Here is a 23,958-nt window from a genome sequence, read left to right as displayed (position 1 = left end):
CAATCCTATATTATTACTAATTTTGTTTTTCCCTTTTAAAGATCTTAATTATATATTCCCAGATATCTTTGACAAAATATTTTAGATCTACTTCTAAATTAAAGACTTCCTATAACAATATAATGTCATTCATTGTAAGTAATTACCCGTGTTCATGGCACTTTTTTTCTTTTATGGCACTGCTAAGTGGCTAAATATATGTTGTTCTGTAAAAACGATTTTTACTCAGTGGCTGGAAAAAATGAATAAAAACTTAAAACTTTTCATTATTATATTTTTACTTTTATTGCCAACATACATCACCTCTTTGGGAAAATTATCAAATGGATTTTCTAACTTTATAGTCTTTAAAAATCCTATTAACAGAAACATATGCAAATTTCTAAGATCATCTATGGAAATGATGGAAAGCATACAAACCAGTATTCCTGAAATGTGCCTGAATCCAAGTCCTGACTCTTTACTAACTGCTGACTTTGTGTCCCTGACCTCATCATCTTAGGCTGAGTTTTCTAATTCACATAGGTATAATAATGCTTATCACATAAATACATTATTAGGATGTAACATGATCTCGTATACACTGTATTTGGTATAAAGTATATAGTTGGTGCTCAGAGAACTATTTTTACTATATGAGTAAATGTAATATTGAAATCTTTTTTAAAAAGTAAAATAAGCATAAATAACTTTTGAAATTACTGTCCACAAAATATATCACTCTTAGGTAAATAACTGGTTAATACAGTTAAACAACTTGGCAGACTTTTGGTTCATGGAACAGAGTTGTTTGACCTAATCAACTAACAAGTGAATTATTTTGTATTGTGTAAACCAAGCTGTTGTGAAAGTGTGGATCATTATGGAAAAGGCAGTACCTGTAAATTCATGCTTTATCTTTTGAGAAAAAGAATGAAAAATGAAATGATCATATAATCAGTGAACACAAATGGCTTCTAATTCTAAAAAAACCTACCAGTTGAATATTCTTCATATTTATATCTTCTATTTTTACTGTTTATTTCTCTTTTTTTATGAAGATATGGCAATTTGTCAGAGATAGATGTTCAATTTAAGTTCTTTCTAGTTTGGTAACTTATAGCTCTCCTTTTCTTTACCTTAAATTAGTACCATATAATATTTTATACTTAAGTGGTTATTGTGATTCATAATTTGACTATACTCATGTGAAAAATTGTTTAAGGCTAGCGTTCATGAATGCCAAGTTCATCTGCTCAATAGATACAGGCTGTTTTATATATATGTATACATATATTTATATATATATATATATTTATTTCCAGGAATTTTTACTGCAGATTTTTCAGTTAAATTAGTAATGCATTTTTAGATTTATTGTATTTATAAGGCATTTAAGGAAACAATATGTATTGTACTAGAACTTTAATAAATCTGTCTTCATAATAGTCTTTTAAGATGCATAGAAATTTATACTAGTGATCTGAGACTAAAAACCTACCCATTGAAATAAAATTACTTGGAGGGTGAATATATTATATTATGAAAAGCATCAATCAATGAAAATTAATCCCCTTTTTGGATATCTTCTTTCACTCATTTTTATATGGCTTTCCAAGTGTCCGGATTTAAAATTCAAAAATATTCTTTTCATGAATGAGACCTTTCTTGGTGTGCCAGAAAACATGTTAAGAGCTTTATATACATAATCTCGTTTAATTCTCATAAAATCCACATGATTTATGTTTGGTCACCCCCATTCCCCACATAAATACAGTGAGGTTTAGAACGTGAGCTAATTTGTTCGAGGTCATAGTGCTAAAAGATACCTGAGACTGTGGCTCAAATCCACATGGGAGCTTTTTGCTGTGCCAGGTGCCTGGTAAATTAATAGCAGCTATTGGCATTATTGTGCTGTCATTATTATGTAGATCCTATGCCAGAGGAAATAGAGAGCTTTTAGTTATAAATTACTAGTTACAATGAAGTTCTACAATTTAATCAGCTCATGTTTCTGATTATGCTCCCAATTTCCACATCTTACACCAGTAAAGCAGTGAGGAGAAATGAAGGAAAGCCAGAGTGCATGCATGCCCATTTACAAGGGACCATTGCCCCCTCTGGCGATAGTCATTTTGCCCTATTCTATAGAAAAGCTACTTTTAAGTGGAAGTTGAAATAAGGAGTTTTATGTAAAGTCAGCACAGTTTCAAAGTAAACCATTAATCTTAAAGAAAATGTTAACAGACTATAGGCCAATAAACCACTACTGTAGGTGAAATTTGGCCTGCACTGTAGAGTTTTCCAGTTCAGTGGCTCACTCCAAGTCTTCTTCCCTACGTAAATTTGAATCATGTTACCCATTCATTCATTTGTTCATTTACTATAGGGAAATCTCTTAAGGACCAGTTATTAAACATAGCTATCTCCAATTATTCCACAATTGCATTTTCTTTTTCACCCAGGCAAATCTTCTTAGTCTCATAAATACACACATGTACTCCTACTCCTACACACACACACACACACACACACATACACACACACACACACACACTGTGCTTTCTGTCTAAACCTTCTTTCACCCTAAGCGTTTTTTCTGCTCCTTTTCCTTTTTTTTTAATGTTTATTTATTTTTTGCAAGATAGAGTGAGAATGGAGGAGGGACAGAGAGAGAGAGGGAGACCTGAATCCCAGGCAGGCTCCAGGCTCTGAGCTGTCAGCAGAGAGCCCCGTGTGACACTCCAACCCACAAACCATGGGATCATGACCTGAGCCAATGTCAGATGCTTAACTGACTGAACCACCCAGACGCCCCTCTACTCATTTTCCTTAAGTCTTGCTCCGTTGTCCAGACTCAGCACCAAGCCTTCTCTTTATAAGACATTTCCTGACCTCCATTTCTAAAACATAGTCCAGCCCATGCCCCAAGAACTAGCTGTAATTTTTTTCCCAAAGATGAGAATAGTTTATCAATTCATTGTTCTAAAGATGTTTTCATTATGTGATCTTTGCTTCCCAAATACCTCGTGAGTACCTTTGCCTCCCTAAATATCTATAAAGACAAAGATTCTATTTAGGACAAGCATATAACTTATTATCCAAATCTAGGACGATTGTTGAAAGTGAAGGAAGACACTATTTAAAATTAAGCTGGGTAACAAGCTTAAACCAGGACAGTCATAGCCAAATCAAGCTGTATCATTTTGATTACCTCAGACTTGTATTCTGTCCCTTCTCCCCCACCTCCACAATACCCAGGCCCCTTTTGAGCAAATAGCTGTTGTTGAGTGAGTGTCAAATAATAAATTTTTAAACAAGAAACAATTCAGGCAATAGGAGAAGAGTCTTCAGCGACAAAATGCAACCAATGAAATGTATTTCACTGAACTTTGTGCGAAGTGAATTTAACTGAAATGTAGGTCACACACCAACTTTGTAATCATCATCAAGCCACTCTCAGCAGCCCCAAGACTTCCATTTCATGATCTCTTCATTCTTTGCAGAGACTGTCATGTTGCCTCTTGGTGTTATAGTCTACGAGGCACTTTTGCTTAATCAGAGCTACTTAAGTCTGACACCGCTCCTGCTGTCCTATGTGCTGTCCTTGGGTCTCAGCAGTCAGCCTCTATATCTCCTGCTTAAATGTATAATCTGCCTCTCCTGTCCTACTTTAGTTCCATGGGGAAGGCATCTTTGGGGTATCATGCTGTCATTTGCCCACGGAATAGTTAATTTTGACAGAGCATTTTCTGTGTTCTTCATTCTTTGACCTGTCTGTTAAGAATCTACCCCTGCTGGGTAATACAAAATACGAAGGCCCATGCTTATACTGTTGACTCTCAAGGAAATGGATCCCTTAGCCAGAGGAAGTTGAGGTCGCCCAGCCTCAAAAGACTGCATGGTGTCCCTGCCTTTTTCCCCATCTTCATTATCACTGCCTGCATTGCTGTGACAGTCAACTAGCCACTCACTTCATTGTCCCTCCAGCCAGACTTTTCTACACATTTCTACCTGACTGATGTTTTTAAAATACAAATCAGACATCACCCCTCTGTTTCATTATTTTTTGTCTACTGGTCACTCAGCCATTAGTTCAAAACTTTGGAGTTACTTTTAAAGCCTCCACAATTTGCCCCCAAACTACCTGCGAGCATAATCATTCACTACTCATTTATACACATCCACTCGTCTAATAACTACACTGTCCTGAGAGGACAACGTCCTTTCACATTTCTGCTTCTCTTCCATATTCTTAAAACACTTTGGTCCCCATACAAAATCTATAAATTCTTAGGTATTTTCCAAGATCCAGGACAAATGATACTTCTGACACTGATGAACTTCCAGGCAGAAGTAGTCACTTCCACATTTGTACTGCTCTGGCATTATGTGCAATTTCTATTAGATTCACCAAATGGCCCACGTGTCCAGGACAGTCCTGGTTTACGCATGTCGTCCTAGCATCCTGACTGGTTTCAAATTTGGATCTGTATTTTTTTAATAGAGTATCATTATTTTGGCCAATATTAAGCCAGTATTCTGTTAAAATACCCAAGGTGTATTTCTTAGACCTATGTTTTGTATTTGATGTCATCTAGTAATGTGTGAGATATGTTTACAGTGCTCAGAGTAATTATAATACATGATTAAATTTGAAAAACAAATATTGATAAGCAATCTACATTTTTCAATCTTTTCCATGTGCCAGGTAATTCACACTTCCCTTTCAAGGAGAATGTATAGGGCACTTGTAGATAAATAAATTATTCTCGGATATGAACACCTAACTCATTCTGATCTTGGAAGGTAGTAGGAGAAGCATTTAATGCTATTGCCCTGCAAGCTATTTTGTATAACAGCAAGTTATGTCATAGTCTTGCTGTGGTTTGAAAGATACATAAAGCTGTCAGGACATGAATTGGCAGGATTAACAGGAAAAATGTGTTCTTGAAATATGCACAGAAATAGATGTTCGGGAGATATGCTGGAAAGCTATAGTATATAGTCTGCATGTTCTTGCCATGAATATTTTTGTTATTTATTTTATCATAGAAATAATTTTTAAAATTATATGGCAGTAGACATTTGTGGCAGCAGTGGGATTTTAAAAAGTACATATATAAGGGTGCCTGGCTGTCTCAGTCAGTTACGCATCTGACTTTGGCTCAGGTCATGATCTTGCAGTTCATAGGTTCAAGCCCTGCATTGGGCTCTGTGCCAACAGCTCAGAGCCTGGAGCCCTTTTGGATTCTATGTCTTCCTCTCTCTCCTGCTCCACCTGCTTGTGCTGTCTCTCTCTTTCTCTCTCTCTCTCTCTCTCTTTCTCTCAAAAATAAATAATAAAAACATTAAAAATTTTAAACATGTTTAGTGAAAATGTGTGTATTGAATATTTACTTTTTAAGAAAGCTGATTTCACCATCCAAAAAGCAAGTCAGTTCAGCCAAAGGATGCTGTCAAGAAGGGACTAAGCACAAAGCCATAAAGATGTAACACAAACTTATCTTTTAAAAAGTTGAAACTGAGCCCAAAAATATAGCAGGAAAGAATTTAGACTATTTTTATTAGTATTTATAAATCAAAGTATTTTAGTACATCCAGAAACACACTTTTAAAAGAAGCAGAGTCCCACATAATCTAATTTCAATAAAACATATTTAGGTAAAAATGTTTTACAGGGGAAATCGTATGCTGATTATTTTCCTATACAGCCAAAAAAAAAAGTTTAATACTGAATTACATGCGAATTTATTGCCTTGTGTTTCATGTTAACAGTATACAGGGCAATATTATATTCTAAAATATAAAATTAAATGCTGATTTGAAGCCATGATGATGTATTAGCTCCAGCCAGCTTCATCATTTTAAAATAGCTAATGTATTAAATAAGTCTTGGTTATTTTAAAATACCTATCTTCTATAGCCATATCTTTTTAGTGCAATTATTTTCTAAATGAAAGTGCTCTCTGGCACCATGATATCGTTGGTAGTAATGGGCCAGTTTTTTTCCACTAATTTATTGACCTTATATGAAAGATGGGATATTTTGGCTAAGAATGTAGTGTGTATGATAATAAAGGTGAGATATTGGAAATTTTAGACCTAAGAGTGTACTATTTTAAGATATTGATATGGAGTATTGTTTTATGAACAAATCCCCCACACATTTTCAAACAATAAATCATCAGAATAGGTATTTAGATTAACTATATAGTTTGAAGATTTTTAGTGCTTCTATGTTAAGGATTATGTACAAATTGCTCATAATATCTGTATGTTAATAATCAAAAAGCCCAATAATATCTCAATTAAAAATAGAATTGATTATGTGGGTCACCTGGGTGGTTCAGTCAGCTAAGCATCTAACTCCGGATTTCAGCTCAGGTTGTGATCTCATGGTTCATGAGACTGAGCCCCATGTCTGTGCTGTCAGCACAGAGCCTGCTTGGGTTTCTCTCTCTCCCTCTCTCTCTCTGCTCCTCCCCTGCTCCTGCTCTCTCTCTCTCTCAAAATAAATAAATAGACATTTAAAAAGAAAAGAAAAGAGGAAAAAAGAAAAAAGATTATGAAAGTGCAGCTGGCACAAAGTGTATATTAACATACATGGGGACCACAGTGGTGTCAATGACCATGTAAAAACCAGTGACATTAATGTGCTTAAAAAGCATGAAGTTTCATTTAGAGCAAATGAAAACTATTAAACTAATTTTATCATTTTGTATTCTAAATTTTCTTCCTCATGCATATTAAAATTGTTAATATGCCAGTTCCCATAGAAGAACTTCACAAATAGTTCAGTAAGTTCAATTTTATATTAGTCACATCATTGCTTTAAATAGAGAATCAGTAACATCAATTGCCTCAAGTATTTTAATTCCAATAAAAGTTTTATTTATATCCACTTCATGAAATCAAAGCATGGTCTTTAAAAAGTTCCTTGAATCAAAGAAAAAAACATCTAATATTATAAATCCAGTAAAAATATTAACATTTTAATAATTTCAAATTTTCTTAGACTTGTTTTATGATCAACCATATGGTTTTCTAAAAGTACCATATGCATTGAAAAGAATGTGCACTTGGTATTATTGGGCAGAGTGTTTTGTAAATACCAGTTAAGTATAGTTGGTTGATAATGTTGTGTTTGAAGTATTCTATATCATTACTGGTTCTCTGTCTACATTTTTTTAATCAACTGATGAAAGAGAAGTATTGAAATGCTCAGTTTGACTCTACTTATTCTTTCTGTCTTGCCATGTTTTTTTTTTTTTTTTTTTTGTGTGTGTGTGTGTGTGTGTGTGTGTGTGTATGAAGACTGTTATTAGGTGCATAACATTGTAGGTTTTATGTCTTCTTAATGACTTAATGTTTTCATTACTAAGAACTATCTTTCTTTTTCATTAGTAATTTACCATTTCTTGAAATTTACCTTGTCTCACATAAATATCTTACAATTAGTATGGCATTGGTGTACTATTTATCATCTTTTTAATTTGGTAGTGTGTTTATAATTAAGTTAGGTATCTAGTAGATAGCATTTGATTGAGTCATGGTTTTTTATACAGTCTAAAGATGTATACTTTTTGATTGTTGTCTTTTAAATTATTAGACCATTTACATTTCATGTAAATTTTTCCTATAGTTAACTTTGTCTACCATATTATTATTATTTTTATTGGATCTACTTGTTCCTTTTTCCATGATATTTTTTCCTCTATTAACTTTTTTTTTAACCTTTTGAACCCCTTCACCCATTTCTCCACCTCCCTCATTCCCTGCCTCTGGCAACCATCTATTGGCTCTCTGTATCTATGAGTTTTTTGTTTGTTTGTTTGTTTTAATTTTCTTTACATTTCAAAGTAAGAAAAGGCATATGTTATCTGTCTTTCTCTATTTCACTTAGCATATTGCCCTAAAGGTCCATCCATGTTGGACCAAATGGCAAAGTTTCATTCTTTTTTATAGCTGAATAAAATTCCAGTGTGTGTACACACACACACACACACACACACACACACACACATACACACACACACACATATACACACACACACACACATACACACACACACAGTTTCTTCATCTATTTATTTAATAATAGAAGCTTAGGTTGTTTCTATATCTTGGCTATGGTAAATAGTGCTGCAGTGAACATGGGGTACATATATATTTTTGAGTTAGAGTTTTCATTTTCTTCAGGTAAATACTCAGAAGTGGAAATGCTGGAACATATAATAATTCTGTTTTTAATTTTTTGAGGAATCTCCATACTGGTTTTCATAGTGGCTACACCAATTTATGTTCCCACCAACAGTGCACTGCACAAAGGATTACCTTTTTTTCTACATCATTGTGTACACTTCAATTTCTAATCTTTTTGATAATAACCATTCTAACAAATGTGAAGTGATAGCTCATTGTGATTACAATTTGCATTTCCCCAATGATTAATGATGTTGAGCATCTTTTCTGTACCTTAGCCATCTGTATGTCTTCTTTGGAAAAATGTCTGGTCAGATCTTCTGCCCATTTTTTAATTGGATTGTTTTCTGTTTGTTTTTGTTTCTGAGTTGTTTTCTGCTACTGAGTTTTACGAGTTTCTTATATATTTTGGATATTAGCACTTTATCAGATACATGATTTGCAAATATTTTCTCCTATTTAGTATGTTGCCTTTTCATTTTTTTGATGGTTTCCTTGCTCTGCAAAGGCTCTTTAGTTTGATATAGTCCCACTTGTTTATTTTTCCTTTTGTTGCTTTTACTTTTCGTGTCAGATTTTTAAAAATGTCACTATGTTTATGCAGGGCCTTTTGTGGTACCATACAAATTTTAGGATTATCTGTTCTATTTCTGTGAAAAATGCAATTTGAATTTCGAGAGAGGTTGAACTGAATCTATAGATTACTTTGGGTCGTATGGACATTACAACAATTAATTCAAGTCCATGGACACATAATATCTCTTCATTTATTTGTGTCTTTTTCAATCTCTTTCCCTAAAGTCTTGTAGTTTTCAAATTGCATATAGGTCTTTCACCTCGTTTGTTAAATTTATTCCTATTTTACTCTTTGTGATGCATTTGTAAGTGGGATTTTTTTTCTTAATTTCACTTTCTAAATGTATTAGCTATGTATTTTTTTGGTACCTGCTCTAATATTTATAGCATGCATTTTTAACTTAGTAAAACCCAGCATCAAATTCTATTATTCCACTTCTCATAGAAGAACCCCACAATAGTGTATTCCCATATCCCCCACAGTCCTTTGGACTATTGTTTTCATTTATCTCATTTCTATGTATGTTAACGCCACAATACATTTTTTAAGCTTTAAGCAGAGAATTATCTTTTTTTATTAAAAAATTATTTTTTACATTTATTCATTTTTGAGAGACAGAACACAAGTGGGGGAGGGGCAGAGAGAGAGGGAGACACAGAATGAGAAGCAGATTCCAGGCTCTGAGCTGTCAGCACAGAGCCCGACGCAGGGCTCGAACTCAGGAGCTGTGAGATCACGACCTAAGGCGAAGTCCGACGCCCAACTGTAGAGCCACCCAGGCGCCCCAAGCAGAGAATTATCTTTAACTATTTTTTAAGTAAGACAAAGTTCACATTTAAAAATTTTAATATTAAATATAGTTGTTTGTTTTGTGATAATAATACAAATATAAGTTTTGATGATACATAGCCTCGTGATAAAAACGAAGCTCTCATAAAATTAAGAAACAGAAAGGGCCGCCTGGATGGCTCAGCTGGTTAAGCATCTGACTCTTGATTTTGGCTCAGTTCATGATCTCACACTTTGTGATTTCAACCCCTATGTAGGACTCTGCTGACAGTGCAAAGCCTGCTTGGGATTCTCTCTCTCCCTCTCTCTCTGACCCTCCCCTGCTCATGCTCTCTCTGTCTCTATCTCAAAATAAATAAACTTAAAAAATTTTAAGAAATAGAAATATACTTAGAATTGCTTGCAGTGTACATATAATTCGTAACTCTGACCAAGCAAATGCTACTCATCACAATAAAATTGTTGTTAAAATTTACAAATACTTTTATATACAGTGAAATAACAGAATTATATTTGTGTGTGTGTGTGTGTATGTGTGTGTGTATGACAGAGTAATGCTGATTCAAAAAATAAGTAAATGAGTGTGTCAGTACTCTTTTCTCTTTTTTTATGTTTATTGTCATTCAGACTTAGAAAGATTTGCATCTCTGAAGTACTCTTGTAAAATCAACCAAAAACCCTACTAAGGTGTTGAAATTTTCTGCAAATAAAACTTTTAAATGTGGTTGTTTTTCATTAAATCGGTTGTAAATCTTTAATCAAAATATTCAGTTATTGGAGTGCTAAAGATCATCAACTTTGAAGTTTTTGGTGAGTTGCAATTATCAAAAACAAAGTTTAGCATCAAGAAGACATTTAAATGTTATTTCTATGAAAGTGTGAATGCTCAAACACTGTACAAAATTAAAATTGGAAATGATCTTATTTTTAATTGTATTAAATTTAGGGGTGCCTGGGTGGCTCAGTCGGTTAAGCGTCCGACTTCAGCTCAGGTCACGATCTCACAGTCCGTGAGTTCGAGCCCCACGTCGGGCTCTGGGCTGATGGCTCAGAGCCTGGAGCCTGCTTACGATTCTGTGTCTCCCTCTCTCTCTGCCCCTCCCCTGTTCATGCTCTGTCTCTCTCTGTCTCAAAAATAAATAAAAACGTTAAAAAAAATTTAATTGTATTAAATTTATATTTTATACTAGAATGGAATAAAGTTGAGAAAATACACAATTATATAGCTTGTAAGTGAATATTTTTAAAAATCATAATTTAAGAAAACTTGTTTGACAAGTTTTATGTTATAATAATCTTTGTCAAAGAAAGGTATCTGAAAAGAAATAAGCATTCAGTGTCTTTGAAAATATTTGAGCTGAAATATATACACATCACTGAATGACAAAAATAAAATTGAGACTTTCTTCCATTTTAAAAATTAGCTCTAAGTTTACCAGATATCTCAGCCCATATAAAGAGGAAACTTTCTTGATTAAAAATAGTATGGCCTATGGAGATATCAGTTTAACATGCCAATATTTTAAATGTATTAAAAATATCTTTAACAATGTTAATAATAATATATTAATTCTTTAGAAAAATAGTAAAAGGCACTAAATAATAGCTAAGAAACCAATTAAAAAGGTACATGTGCATTGTAAGTTAGTATTTTGCTACCATTATTTTTAATGTTTAGGTAATTCATATAAAGAATGTATTTTTGTGCACAGATATTTGGCATTTTTAAGAAATCATTTCATTTTAAAAACTGTTTTTGTATAGATAACTATTTTGAAATGTTCATCAGTGTAATTCCAATTTTGTTAGAACATATTTTTAAATATACAAGTTATTTTTAACTTCTTCTTTCATTCCCAGAATTTTGCAGTTTGAATGGTAAAACATCATTTTAGTATAGTAAAGCTATGTACACATCTGCGGTCCCTCTTAGATTATTTTCCTTTGAAGAACGAGGATATTATTGTATTAATATTTGTATCCCTAGAAATTGGCACTGCACCTGGTATTAAGTACTTAGCAAATGTTAAATGAATCTGATTGAATAGGAAGTCTCTTTAATAATGTAAAACTGAATGTGCACTGGCAGTTAAAAATAATGTAAAATCATTTTTATGTGATTTTTCCCTTTTTTGTTTATTAATTCTAGTGATCCCTTAATATTAGTGTTCAACTGCAAATTAGACTTTTACATAAACTTATATAATTTTTAGATATAAAATCAGTTTCCTCTGTAGGTAACATTGGGTCCTCAACCTAACATGCCTTTGATTTCACAAAAATTGCATCGGCAATTTTATTCCCACTTTTGTCTGTGTACTGGAGCATAAGCATCAGTGAAGGTAGGGAGGTGTCGTCTCATTAAAATCTATCTCCAATATGAAGCATAATACCTGGCTCGTTGTGGTTGCATAACAATTATCTGGTGAAATAATCGAATAAATATGTCTTTTTAAAAGATAAATTTCTAGAGGTGCCTGGGTGGCTCAGTCGGTTAAGTGCCAGCTCAGGTCATGATCTCACAGTTCTTGAGTTCGAACCCCACACGGGCTCTCTTTGTTCAGAGCTGGCTTCAGATCCTCTGACTCCCTCTCTCTCCGCCCCTCCCCGGTATGCGCACAGGTGCCACATTCTCTCTCTCTCTCAAAAATAACTAATCGTTAACAAAAAATTAAAAAATAAACATAAATGTCTATGTTCTTGGAAGTGTACTACAACACGGGCTTTGAGATTCCTTTTGCATCTGACGCATTAGCAGTTTCAACTCCTTCCTGAGTTGATGGGAATGTTTCTGTCATGCTGCCATCTACTTTAACCTAACTTGCCATATCATTAGGTGTATCCTTAGAAACATAATGAAATTCTAAAGATAGCCACATTACTGAGGAGCTGGCAAAGTGTAAGCCTAATAATGATGTTGAACATTCTTTATAAAATTGATGGATCTTGTACTAAGCAAGAGCTCAATCAAGGGCAAAATACTCCAGGGTGAAATCCACCTCTAGGTTACCAACTGCATTTCAAATATTTTCTGATTGATTTGACACTGGATGGGATTTCCTTCCAGGTTAAATATTCCCATTACCCAACTTGAATTCCTTACAGATAGTGAAATGGAGAATATAGGGCCATTTCTCAGTCCATACTAAAGAATAAGGCAATAAAACTGGAAGAGAGGGACTTAGGGCTTAAACTTAAATGAAATTTGGACTGTGACCTTGCTGAAGTCTCCTGATGTTACAAAAACATACAAAACCACTGGTCTTTAGTGATTCAGAATTGATATTTTCATAGGATTATATAATTGTTAGAAAAGAATGTTAAGATTTTTCTGATACTAAAGCGGGCAGGTAAAATATTACTATGCCAGTTTTACAGATGAGGCAGCTAAAATTCAGGGAACAAGTGCAAATATGACCAATGTCCTTTCTTAACGTAGTAGAGACTAGACTCTAAGGTTCTCTTACTTCTGATAACTATGTATTATTCAACTGTATGAAATCCTAGGTTTTTCTTTTTTGAAAGGGCTTGAGATAAACAAGTTTACATCAAAGAGTCAACTTTCTGAATAGAAAGGATACACTGGGACTTATGAGTGATTTTAGTGAATTTATTCCCTATTATAGAAAACAATGGAATAAGAAAATCAGAACATTAATTTGCCCAAGGTCACTAACCTAATAATTCAGACGTTGCCTCTGAATAGTTCAAGCTGCTATCCATGTCATGCTTGAAATCTATACATGCACTAGTTAGGATTGTAAAATATGTATCAGGTGAGGTGCATATTTCCAATTAAATTGCACTCTCAATTATTTTAAAACAAATATAAAATGAGAAGTCAGAAGTGTATTTATAGCACCGATGAGTTGTAGCAATGCTGAGAACTCAGTCATGGGCTGTACTACCTAGTGGTATAAAATTCTCCATATAAGGCAAAACCACTGACATAAAAAATAGAGTAAAAATTATAAGACTTTATATTTTTGCTGACATTCAATTTATTTCTTATGTCAGTGATTTTTTACCTTTTATGGAGAATTTATTTATACCAAAGTATTTTTATCTGCATGCCATAATAAATTAGAATTTTGCAATGAGAAATTTTTACTTTCAAAATGGAAGTGTCATGTGTTTTATTGACATTAATAGCATAGGAAAATTATATATGCAGGTGAAATTTTAAGGTTTTTACATTTTTCTTTCCAAAAATCTGATAATTAAAATATTTTACAATTTCATGAATCTTTTAGAAGTGGAAAATTGAAGGGCCTGTTAGATATCTAACTAAAGGAGTTAAATAGGCAGTTGAATTGCCTGATCTCAAGCTCAGGAGAGACATCAATGCTGAATGTATAAATTTGAGAGGCATTAAGCTAAAAAGAGTTTTTGAAATGATGGGGTCAGATGAAGTTATCCTAGAAGAAACTGTACAAAGAAAGAAACAAAACATTAAATACTAATCCCTGAAGTATTCTAGCCCTCAGTCATCAGGTTAAAAAAAAAAAAAAATAGAGACAGCAGAAGATACCAAAAAGGAAAGCAACTAAGCCCAAAAGAAAACTAGTAGAGTCTGATGACTGGGAGGCCAAGGAAACAAGTGCTTGTAGAAGGAAGGAACGATGTACTGTGGCACATTTTGCTGAGAAGTCTCTGAAAAAAGAAGGTACAGAAGTTACCGCTAGATCCGGCAGCTAGATTTAACAAGAGCAGTTTAGTAAGGATATCAGATGCAAGGCTGATGATGAAACTGGAAATAGCTATACAGATAACTCCCTCAGGATAGATGCTTAATAAGTTTCCTATTAAAAGAGAGAAATGGGAAAAATAATTGAAAGAGGATGGAGATGTAATAAGAGTTTTGCTGGTTTATTTAAGATGGAGTATATAAGTTATGTCTGTATGCTATTGGGAATTTACCACGGAGGAAGGAGGGACTGGTAATTCAGAAGGGATAAGAAATATTTAGGAACAGAGTCCTTGAGAAATAAAAAGGGCTTAATACCAGCAGCACAAGAACGGGGGTTGACCTCATATAGAATAAAAACACCTCCATTGCAACCGGAGAGGAAGCAGGGGATATGGATATGACACCACTGGGCCGATAGATTTGGTGCTGGTAAAATGAAGTCATGCCTATCTTATTGCTTCTACTCTCTCAGTGAACTATAAGGGGAGAAATCAGACAAAAAAAAAAAGGATGGGAAGAAGAGAATGAAAAGGGGCGCCTGGGTGGTTCAGCCAGTTGAGTGTCTGACTTCGGCTCAGGTCATGATCTCATGGTTCATGAGTTTGAGCCCTGCATCAGGCTTTGTGCTGACAGCTCAGATCCTGGAGTCTGCTTCAGATTCTGTGTCTCCCCCTCTCTGTCCCTTCCCTGCTCATGCTCAGTGTCTCTCTGTCTCTCAATAATAAATAAATGTTTAAAAAAGTTAAAAAATAAAAAGAAGAGAATGAAAAAACAATTAGAGTGGAACGTCCTTAGTTTTATAATTAAAGAATACCATCTGGCACATATGTGGCTGAATTTAGGATATATATGGCTAAATTTATTTACATTGTTCTTAACAATACCTATGAAAAGAACCTAGGGTCTGTCTCTTTTGCTTCCCTTTATGGTGAGATATTAGCAGCAAGTAATTTTGTTGTGTAGTAATGAAGAATTATAAACTGCTCAGTATTTCTGCCTTTCCATCTAAAACTAGATCTAATTCTTTCATCAATCAACAACGTAAAATGTCATTAGTATGACATGACTTTGTTGTTTTATCTGGTAATGGCATAAGTTTGTACCGAGACAATACCCTACAGTCGTGGAAACCCTGCTGTTTCTTGAGTTCAAATCCTCACTGTGCTTCCAGCAAGCACTTAACATCACGGAGGCTCATTTTACCCATTTAAAAGTAGAGATGATAATAATACTTCATAAGAATTTTATGTTCTGGTTTAAGCATATAAACTTAATCTTTAGCCAAATGCTTTGGACAACATATGCTCTCAACAGAGGCAGCAATCATCATTATCATTATTTTGTTGGAATCTATTCTAAATCAATTATCATTCATGTTTGACTGTATCTCTTTCTTAGATACACAGACTTTATTTAGTTTTACACAATACATACCAATGGAATCCTATGAATAAGACTGTAATGTTGATAGCTGTGCAATTGTTTTTAGTAAAAATTAATTACTTAAAGTCAAATGTTGTAAATGTATAGGCTTTTGGACTAATCCACCAGAATGATCGGTAGATAGTTGCTCTTCCTATTTTTAAAATGGTATTTAAACTTTAATAATGTATTTTAGAAATTTTATTTTAAATAATGGTATCATTTGAGTTTTACCCTGTCCACGCTTTGAACATTTTTTTTTTAATTTCAAAAACTCTATCATTTTTATTTAAGAAATGTCCCTTGGATACATTCTCATGTCTGCATTACCACTTAAACTACCCTAGATAACTGTGTGATACTGGGCAAGTTTCTTATTCCTTTTAAGTCTTAATATTCTCATTGGGAAAATATGGAAAATAGTAGTACCCAGACTTTTTCTCAGTCAAATGAGGTACAGTTCGTAATACAATCTTTGAAAGACAGTAAGTGTCCAAAATTATTACAAATTAACAATGTTAACTATTCACACATACTTTTTCCCTGTGGCTATTATCATTTCTATGAAATAGCTAGTATAAGAAATACAATACATAGTAGCTACTGGATAATTCCAGTTCTAGAATAACCAAAATATAAATGGCCGATCCTTTTGAGGGGAGAGAAACAAGGAAGGGCAGTTATCTTTTGTTGTCAGTTTAATAAAGTTTTGTAAGGTAAATAAATCCCAGTTATTTTTAGATTTTTTATCATATGTAAATGACCTATTATATGCATTTCCAGAATGTTCCTTTCATGATATCATCACAGGTGAGGCATCAAAGTTGTTAAAACCCTTCATCTTTGTTGGAATTTGTGTTTACATTTGTGTCAGGAAAAATCAGACTTAAACCTAATGGAACAACTACAGATGTTCATTTCATCAATTAAATTTGAAGCAATTCAGACTAAAGAAATTAAGAACTTAAATAGAAATCACTCATGTTAATACTTATATGGTAAGTGTAGTATTTTCTGATGTATATTTATTTAATATGCTTAAAATAGTTGCTAAATTAAAGCACTTATTTGCAAAAGAGTCTTCATTCTATAGAAACATCTTACATGCTATTCCAGAATAAAAGAGAATAAAAAGAAGGGATTAAACTTCTACTTAAAATTTACATAACAAAAAGAAAATGCACATAAGAATTATAAATTTTGAGAATTGTAGGTTCCAGCAAAGTGAAAAATAAATATTGAATAAAAATTACCAATCTATTTTTACATATGTGATAATATATTAAGTTCTAGCATTCTATAATTGCTATTTTAATTATCCTAATTGTATGAGATTACTTCACTGCTGATTCCCAAGGAGATATAATATGGTTCCCTAAGTGATTATTTTCTTCAGTGGCTATAGTTTCTATTTAATACAGAAAACAAGAATGATTGATGTTAAAATTATTATAATTTTGTCAGCCCACAAACACAGAGTGTAACCAGTATGGAGATCAAACTTTGGATAAAGAAAGAAAATAAGACAACACCATTCACACCGAACAATTGTTCCTGTGTACATTTAACTAATTGTTTTAGAACTCAAGCAATTCCAAGAGGAAAAAAAAAAAGGTTTTGGTCTTTCATTAAACCCCATCATTATCTATTGTGTTTTAAAATCTTATTCTTAATTTGTTTATTAATTAAGAGGAAAAGTAACAATAGGTGTTCCCCACCTCTCTTTCTTTAAGTTGACCAGACCCAAAGGCAAATGCATATTTTCAAACACCATATATTAGTTGTATCAAAGTCTTACTTTAACCACTTAGTTCCACTTTAAGTCTTTAAGCACAGTAAATCTGTCAGCAAAAACATATTTTTTTCTCTTAAATTCAACTAAGACATGATTGTATGTACTGCTTTTATTTCAATATATTTCTCTAACATTGTTATACATTCATTTTTATTTTTGAGAATGTTTATCTGAAGCGTCAAGCTTTTTGCAAAACCAGATTCCAGTGCATGGTTAGCCTCAAGAACAAAAACAAATGAAGTTTTTTTAAATAATTTTATATAATTACTATTTTTTACTTTGAAAATAGAGCACATTTCACATTTGTGTCACTTCTCTCCAATAAAAATATCTTCAGAGCACCTAGGTGCCTCAGTCAGTCAGGTGTCCTACTCTTGATTTTGGCTCATGTTATAATCTCATGGTTCGCGGGTTTGCACCCCACACTGGGCTCCATATTGTTGGTGCAACGCCTGCTTGGGATTTTGTCTCCCTCTCTCTGTGCTCCTCCCCTGCTCTCTCTCTCTGTCTCTCTGTCTCTCTCTCTCTCTCTCTCTCAAAATAAATAAATAAATAAATAAACATTTAAAAAAATCTTAGAACATCACTCCCCACTTAACATCTTGTAAAACGAATACAGGTATCAGTTTAGTTTGGGTGAAAGCCATCCCAGAACAATTTAAGAAAACCTTCATGACTCAGTTTATCACAGAAACACTTCACAAAAATCTCTATCAATAATGGAAGAACATAATTCCCAGAGCCCGTGATGCATTGTAGATGCTTTGCTAAGGGACACACGGGTATTACAGAACAAATTCACTTTGAAGTTGGAACAAAGTCCCTATATTCTTCCCTCAATATTCTCCAAAATGAGTTTGTAATTAACAACTAAAAACAACTGTTTCAAAAGTAACTCATATGAAGGTAAATCTAATATTTTTGAAGGTGGTTCAAATTTATGCCAGCTCTAGCTTTTCTATTTATGGATATAATCTCTACCTTTTCCGTAATTTTTAAATTGGGTATTTTATTTTATTTTACTGTATTATTTTACTTTATTTTATTGAGGAGAAAACTTGCATCTCCAGGACAGTTACAGGTAGAAGAGGATAATCTAGTATAACATTTAGGTATTTGGGTTCTAAAATCAGACAGATTTGGGTTGAGATCTTGGTTCTGTACTCAGGTAATTTAATCTCTCTAAATTTTAGTTTTCTCACGTCTAAAATGAGAATCTGTTCTAAAATCAGACAGATTTGGGTTGAGATTTTGGTTCTGTACTCAGGTTTTGTTAATCTCAGGTTATTTAATCTCAGGTTCTGTACTCCGGTTATTTAATATCTCTAAATTTTAGTTTTCTCACCTCTAAAATGAGAATAGTAATGCTATTTGCCTCATAGTATTGTTAGGAATACTAAAGGAATTATATAGGTAAAACCCCTTCCTCTAGTCATTGCTCAGAAACGTTAGTTTATCAGAAAAATAAAGCAAAACTGTAAGACTTTTGATTACACGTATAATGATACACAGGTTTGTTTCGTTTAAGTGATCAGTAAAATGATATTTGCAGTCTACATTTTCTAACCTTTTGAAAAATATAACCCTTTAAAAATTAACTTTTTTTAGTTTGTCAATAAAGTGAACAGAATATACATGCATATGTATATATGCATATTACATATTCATTTACATATATATGAATGATCACTTTTTTGTTGTTACTTCTTTTTATTCAGTGTCAGGCTTAAGATCCCAACAATATCCTTTTTTTTTTCAGTTTCTTAACTGTTCTTGATTCCCAGAACGTTGGGAATCAGAGCATTACAATACTGTGTGTAGTCTCTGGTTTCTTTGTTGTGTATGTGTGTTAGAGAGATGAGCTAAAACAATTTACTAGACAGATTAACAGATTGATATATTGATGAATCTGTCTATGTTTATCTGTCTATCTACCTACCTATCTGTCTATCTCTATCTGCTTACCTATATCTATGTAAATATCTACTCACTCAGAATGTATATAATAGAATTTCTTTATTGGTACCAGCACTATGCAAAATAATTTGAAGTCTGTTCAGTTCTATTTGTGTCTGCTCAATTCTTCTTTGTATTCCTAGAACCTAGCACAATGCCTGGAATATATTGTTATAAGTGAATGAATCAGTGAATATCAGTTATGTATCTGCAATCCAGAAATTTGTGTCATTAGTTGAAGATGCAATTAAAAAAATAATTTATACAAGTGCTAAATCCTATATTTATGAATATAGTTTTATTAATAGTTTAAATGGAAATTTTAATAGGTTCTTTGTCTTGATACTTAATTGCCATATGCTTTAGGGTAAATCCACTTCATGATAATTCAACATAATATTTTGTTCCATTAACCTGAATAATTGGAGTTAACTGTTATTAAATGTGTCATATACTGTGTATAGAAGAACAGTTCCTTTCCTATGGTGTCATACTACTCCCCTTTTCTGTAATGATTTTTTTAACTTTTCATTTTTAGACACGTTTAGATTTATATTCAGTTTTAAGAAGTAATAAAAAGAGATCCTGTATACTCTTCACCGTTTCCTGAATTGACAATTTCTTGCATAACTATAGGACATATATCCCAACCAGAAAACTGACATTGATACAATCTACCGATCTTATTCAAAGTTTACTAATTTTATGTATATTCGTGTGTGTGTGTGTGTGTGTGTGTGCGCGCGCTTATTTAGCTCTATGTAGATTTGTATAACCACCACCACAGTGAAAACACAGTACAGTCCATCACAAGGATCCCTCATGTTATCTTTTACAGCCATGGTCACTGCCTTCCATCCCCTCCTCCTACAACTCCTGGTACCCACTAATCTATTTTCCAGCTTTCTAGTTTTGTCACTTCAAGAATAGTATATAAATAAAGTCATGCAGTGTGTAACCATTTGATATTGTATTTTTCTGCTCTGCTTAATTCCTTTCAGAACTGTTTAAGTTGTCATACGTATTGTCATTCCTTTTTATTGTTGAGTTCTGTTCCAAGGTATGAGTACACAGTTTAGTCACTCACCTGTTGAAGGACATTGGGTTGTTCCAACTTTTTAGCTTCTATAAATAAATATGTGTTCAGGTTTTTATGTGATCATAAATCATCATTTCTGTGGGATAAATGTACAAGAGTGCAATTACTAAGCTGTATAGTAAGCACATATGTAGTCTTGTGAGAAGCTACCACACTTCTTTCCAGAGTGGCTGTAACATTTTACATTCCCAAGTGCAATACGTGAGTAATTTCATTTTCTCCATAATATTTCCAGCATTCAGTTATCTTATTTTTTTTATTTTAGCCCATCTGATTGGTATATAGTGATATCTCATTGCAATGTTAAAATGCGTTTTCCTAATGGCTAATGATGTTGAACATCTTTTCATGTACCATCCAGTATCTTCTTCATTGGAATGTATTCTGTCAATATTTTAATCGAATTTTTTCTTCTTCCTCCCCCTCTGCCTATAGTTAACTTGTAAGAGTTCTTTATATACTCTACATACAAGTCCTTTGTGGAATATGTACCTTACAGTTATGTTCTTTCGGTCTGCAGCTTTCTTTTCATCCTCTGCACAATCTTTTCACATGGCATCTATTAATCTTCAGTAAACCTATTATTTAGCTACTAAAATGTCATGCCCTTTATTGAAACAAGTAAGCACACAAGTTAACAAAAAAAAACCCAGTTAAAATTATTTTTTGTGCAGGCATTTACAAATTGGCTCAAGCATTTTTAAAGTTAATTTTCTAAAAGCACATAGATGTGAGGAAGGTTCTAAACTGTAAGATCTGGAAATTTGAAATTGACTTTGGTAGCATCAAAACTAAAGGTTTGTTTTTGTCTTTTGATAGGTTCTGTTGCTACTGCATGTCGTGACCCAGGGGTTCCCATGAATGGGACTCGAAATGGGGATGGACGAGAACCCGGGGACACTGTTGTTTTTCAGTGTGACCCAGGATATGAGCTTCAAGGAGAGGAAAGAATAACCTGCATTCAGGTAGAAAATCGCTACTTCTGGCAGCCCAGCCCACCAGTATGTATAGGTACGAATTAAAGAACAATTAAAGTTTTATATAAGTATCAAACAATGGATAAAATGGGTGCTGATGTTATTAAGCACAGTATTCTAGAATAGGTTCTATACAGGATCTAAGATTTCAAAAATCTATGAACCTCCAAAAAAATACACAAAATTTTAAATGACTATATTTTTCCCCCTAAGGGGAGAGTCCACAATTTCATTAGATTCTCAATAGTTTGGAGAGGAGGAGGAGGAGGAGGAGGAGGAGGAGGAGGAGGAGGAGGAAGAAGAAGAAGAAGAAGAAGAAGAAGAAGAAGAAGAAGAAGAAGAAGAAGAAGAAGGAGGAGGAGGAGGAAGAGGAAGAGGAGGGGGAGGGAAAGGAGGAGGAGAAGGAAGGAGAGGAGAGGGAGGAGGGGAAGGGGGAGGAGGAGGAGGAGAGGGAGGAGGGGAAGGGGGAGGAAGATGAGGAAGAGGAAGAGGAGGAGGAGGAGGAGGGAGAGGAGAGGGAGGAGGGGAAGGGGGAGGAGGAGGAGGAGGAGGAAAAGTTAAAAGTTAAGGATCAAAGCTCTTGAAAAGTCTCATTTTTCCCTTATCTACTATATAATTGTAGTTATGCACTGCTTTTAAAACTTAAAGAGTTGATGCAGATTCTACATTTAAAATGGGCCATATTCATCTTGCCTCTCTAATGGCTATTTCTTCTCAAAAAAATTTTTATTGAAACTTAAGTTTAGTTTCAAAGCTTTGGCTTTACGTTCAATTCATTAATTCTAAAAAAAAAATATGTTTTTATTTTGATAAAATAAAATTACACTGTAAGCAAGTTGAAAGAAGATCCCATATTCACTCATTCATTGTTCATGGTTTTATTTCTTATAGCGCTCAGCATATGAAAACCTAGCACATTTAGGAAAGAAAACTTTATTTTTATTCACATATATCCAACTCATAAATACATTTTCAATGATCATTCATAATGATTTTTTGAGTCACATGGTAATAGAAAGAGTGTTTAGTACATCAGTGAGAAGTGAACAAACACAAGCACTCAATTATTCAGGTTTCCTTTACCCCATCTTGTAACTTCTTATGCAAGAGCTGCAAGCTAAAATTCGTTAGCCATTCAATGTGCCCTAGACATTGTTCTGAACATGGAGGAATAAGCAGTAAAGCATGACGGAGAAGTTCCCTGTTCTTGTGAACCTACTTTCTAGTGAAATGAAAACTAAAAAATCTACATTTTCTCATCACATTTTCTGTATTTTACACATCGGCATTTAAAAAGAAAACATTTAATGTACAAAGCAAGATATCTACCAGCTCAAAACAGGGAAGAGACAGTTTTAGACTTCTGTAGAAAATGAGGCAAATAACAAGAAAAAAAAAAGGAAGACTGGAAAAAACATACCAAATAAGAACATATCTTGAACCAGTTCAGATTTAGCCATATTTCCCTTTACTCTTCATTATTGCAGTTAAAGACTTATGTTGTTCTTCACGTACCACTACAAGATTCTAAATCATCAGTCATTTACATTTACCATATTTACCATAACTACACTCATACACGCAAGGAACAAAATACAGTTAAGAAACGCTTTCCAAGAAAAAGAGCCTGAGAAAATGAACTTTTCATTTGCTTACTCTTCAGTTAACCTAAAAAATTCCAATTGTATTAAAACACCACATTCTAAACAATTGGAATTTGACTATCTCACAAAGAGAATCTTGGTGTAAAGAAGAAATGATAGAACTCTCCAGACTGACTGTAGAATGTAGAACATTTGCTTTATTATAATTCTTCAACCTAAAGAGTGTTGCTTATTAGAAGGCTATGTAATGTCAAATGTTGTATATTCAGAATCCTACAATATTGAACAGCTTTACACTAAAATTCAAGAATACAGAAAAATATAAAACATAAAGGAAAGGAGAGTTTTGTGGTAGACTGTTATAAAATTCCAGCCTACAAAATTCTTTGTAGATAAGACTTCAGCTAGCAAATCCTAATTCTAGGGGAAAAAATAGTGGACCATTAAATCTTACTTAAATTGAGCAGGTTGTGGAAAGTTTTTGTATGGATTATGGTGCTGTGTACTATTTTTGGGGGGGTAGGAAAAAATAGCTTGGGGAGAGGATATGCATTAGAGATTTTCTGAGGAAAAAAATATAACCTAAAAAAAAAAAAGTTTGAAAAATTGCTAAGGCTGCAGAAATCTTGACCTCTGAAACTGATAAGAAAGAACTCTGTGATTGGAAAGACTATGCCAAAGATTAAACCCTGAACTTTTTAGAAACTCTATAAGTCTATGTCTCAGACTCTGGAGTATAAAGCATTTTGCTTGCATGTAGAAGTAGTCAGCCTTAAAGCAAGTACCAAATAGAAGGACGTCATCTTAAGAAAGTTAATAGAATTCATTCCAACAAAATTGACAATGTGAAGATTACTTTGACATT

At 33.5% G+C, this 23,958-nt stretch overlaps 1 protein-coding gene across 6 annotated transcripts in view; it reads left to right on the top strand.

The window, feature by feature from the left end:
- CSMD3 (CUB and Sushi multiple domains 3) overlaps positions 1–23,958 on the top strand; it is a 1,247,213-nt gene that overhangs the window by 934,407 nt on the left and 288,848 nt on the right. For all 6 annotated transcript variants that reach the window (XM_053896606.1, XM_019467839.2, XM_019467838.2 and 3 more), the window contains one exon: positions 21,332–21,523. In XM_053896606.1, the coding sequence (XP_053752581.1) occupies positions 21,332–21,523 (192 nt within the window). The remainder of the gene's footprint in view (positions 1–21,331; positions 21,524–23,958) is intronic.

Source organism: Panthera pardus, unplaced genomic scaffold (genome assembly GCF_024362965.1).
Source record: "Panthera pardus isolate Hobbes unplaced genomic scaffold, ASM2436296v1 HiC_scaffold_7, whole genome shotgun sequence".
Taxonomy (NCBI): domain Eukaryota; kingdom Metazoa; phylum Chordata; class Mammalia; order Carnivora; family Felidae; genus Panthera; species Panthera pardus.
The sequence above is the reverse complement of the archived record's forward strand: the minus strand, read 5'-3'. Positions and strand labels throughout refer to the sequence as shown.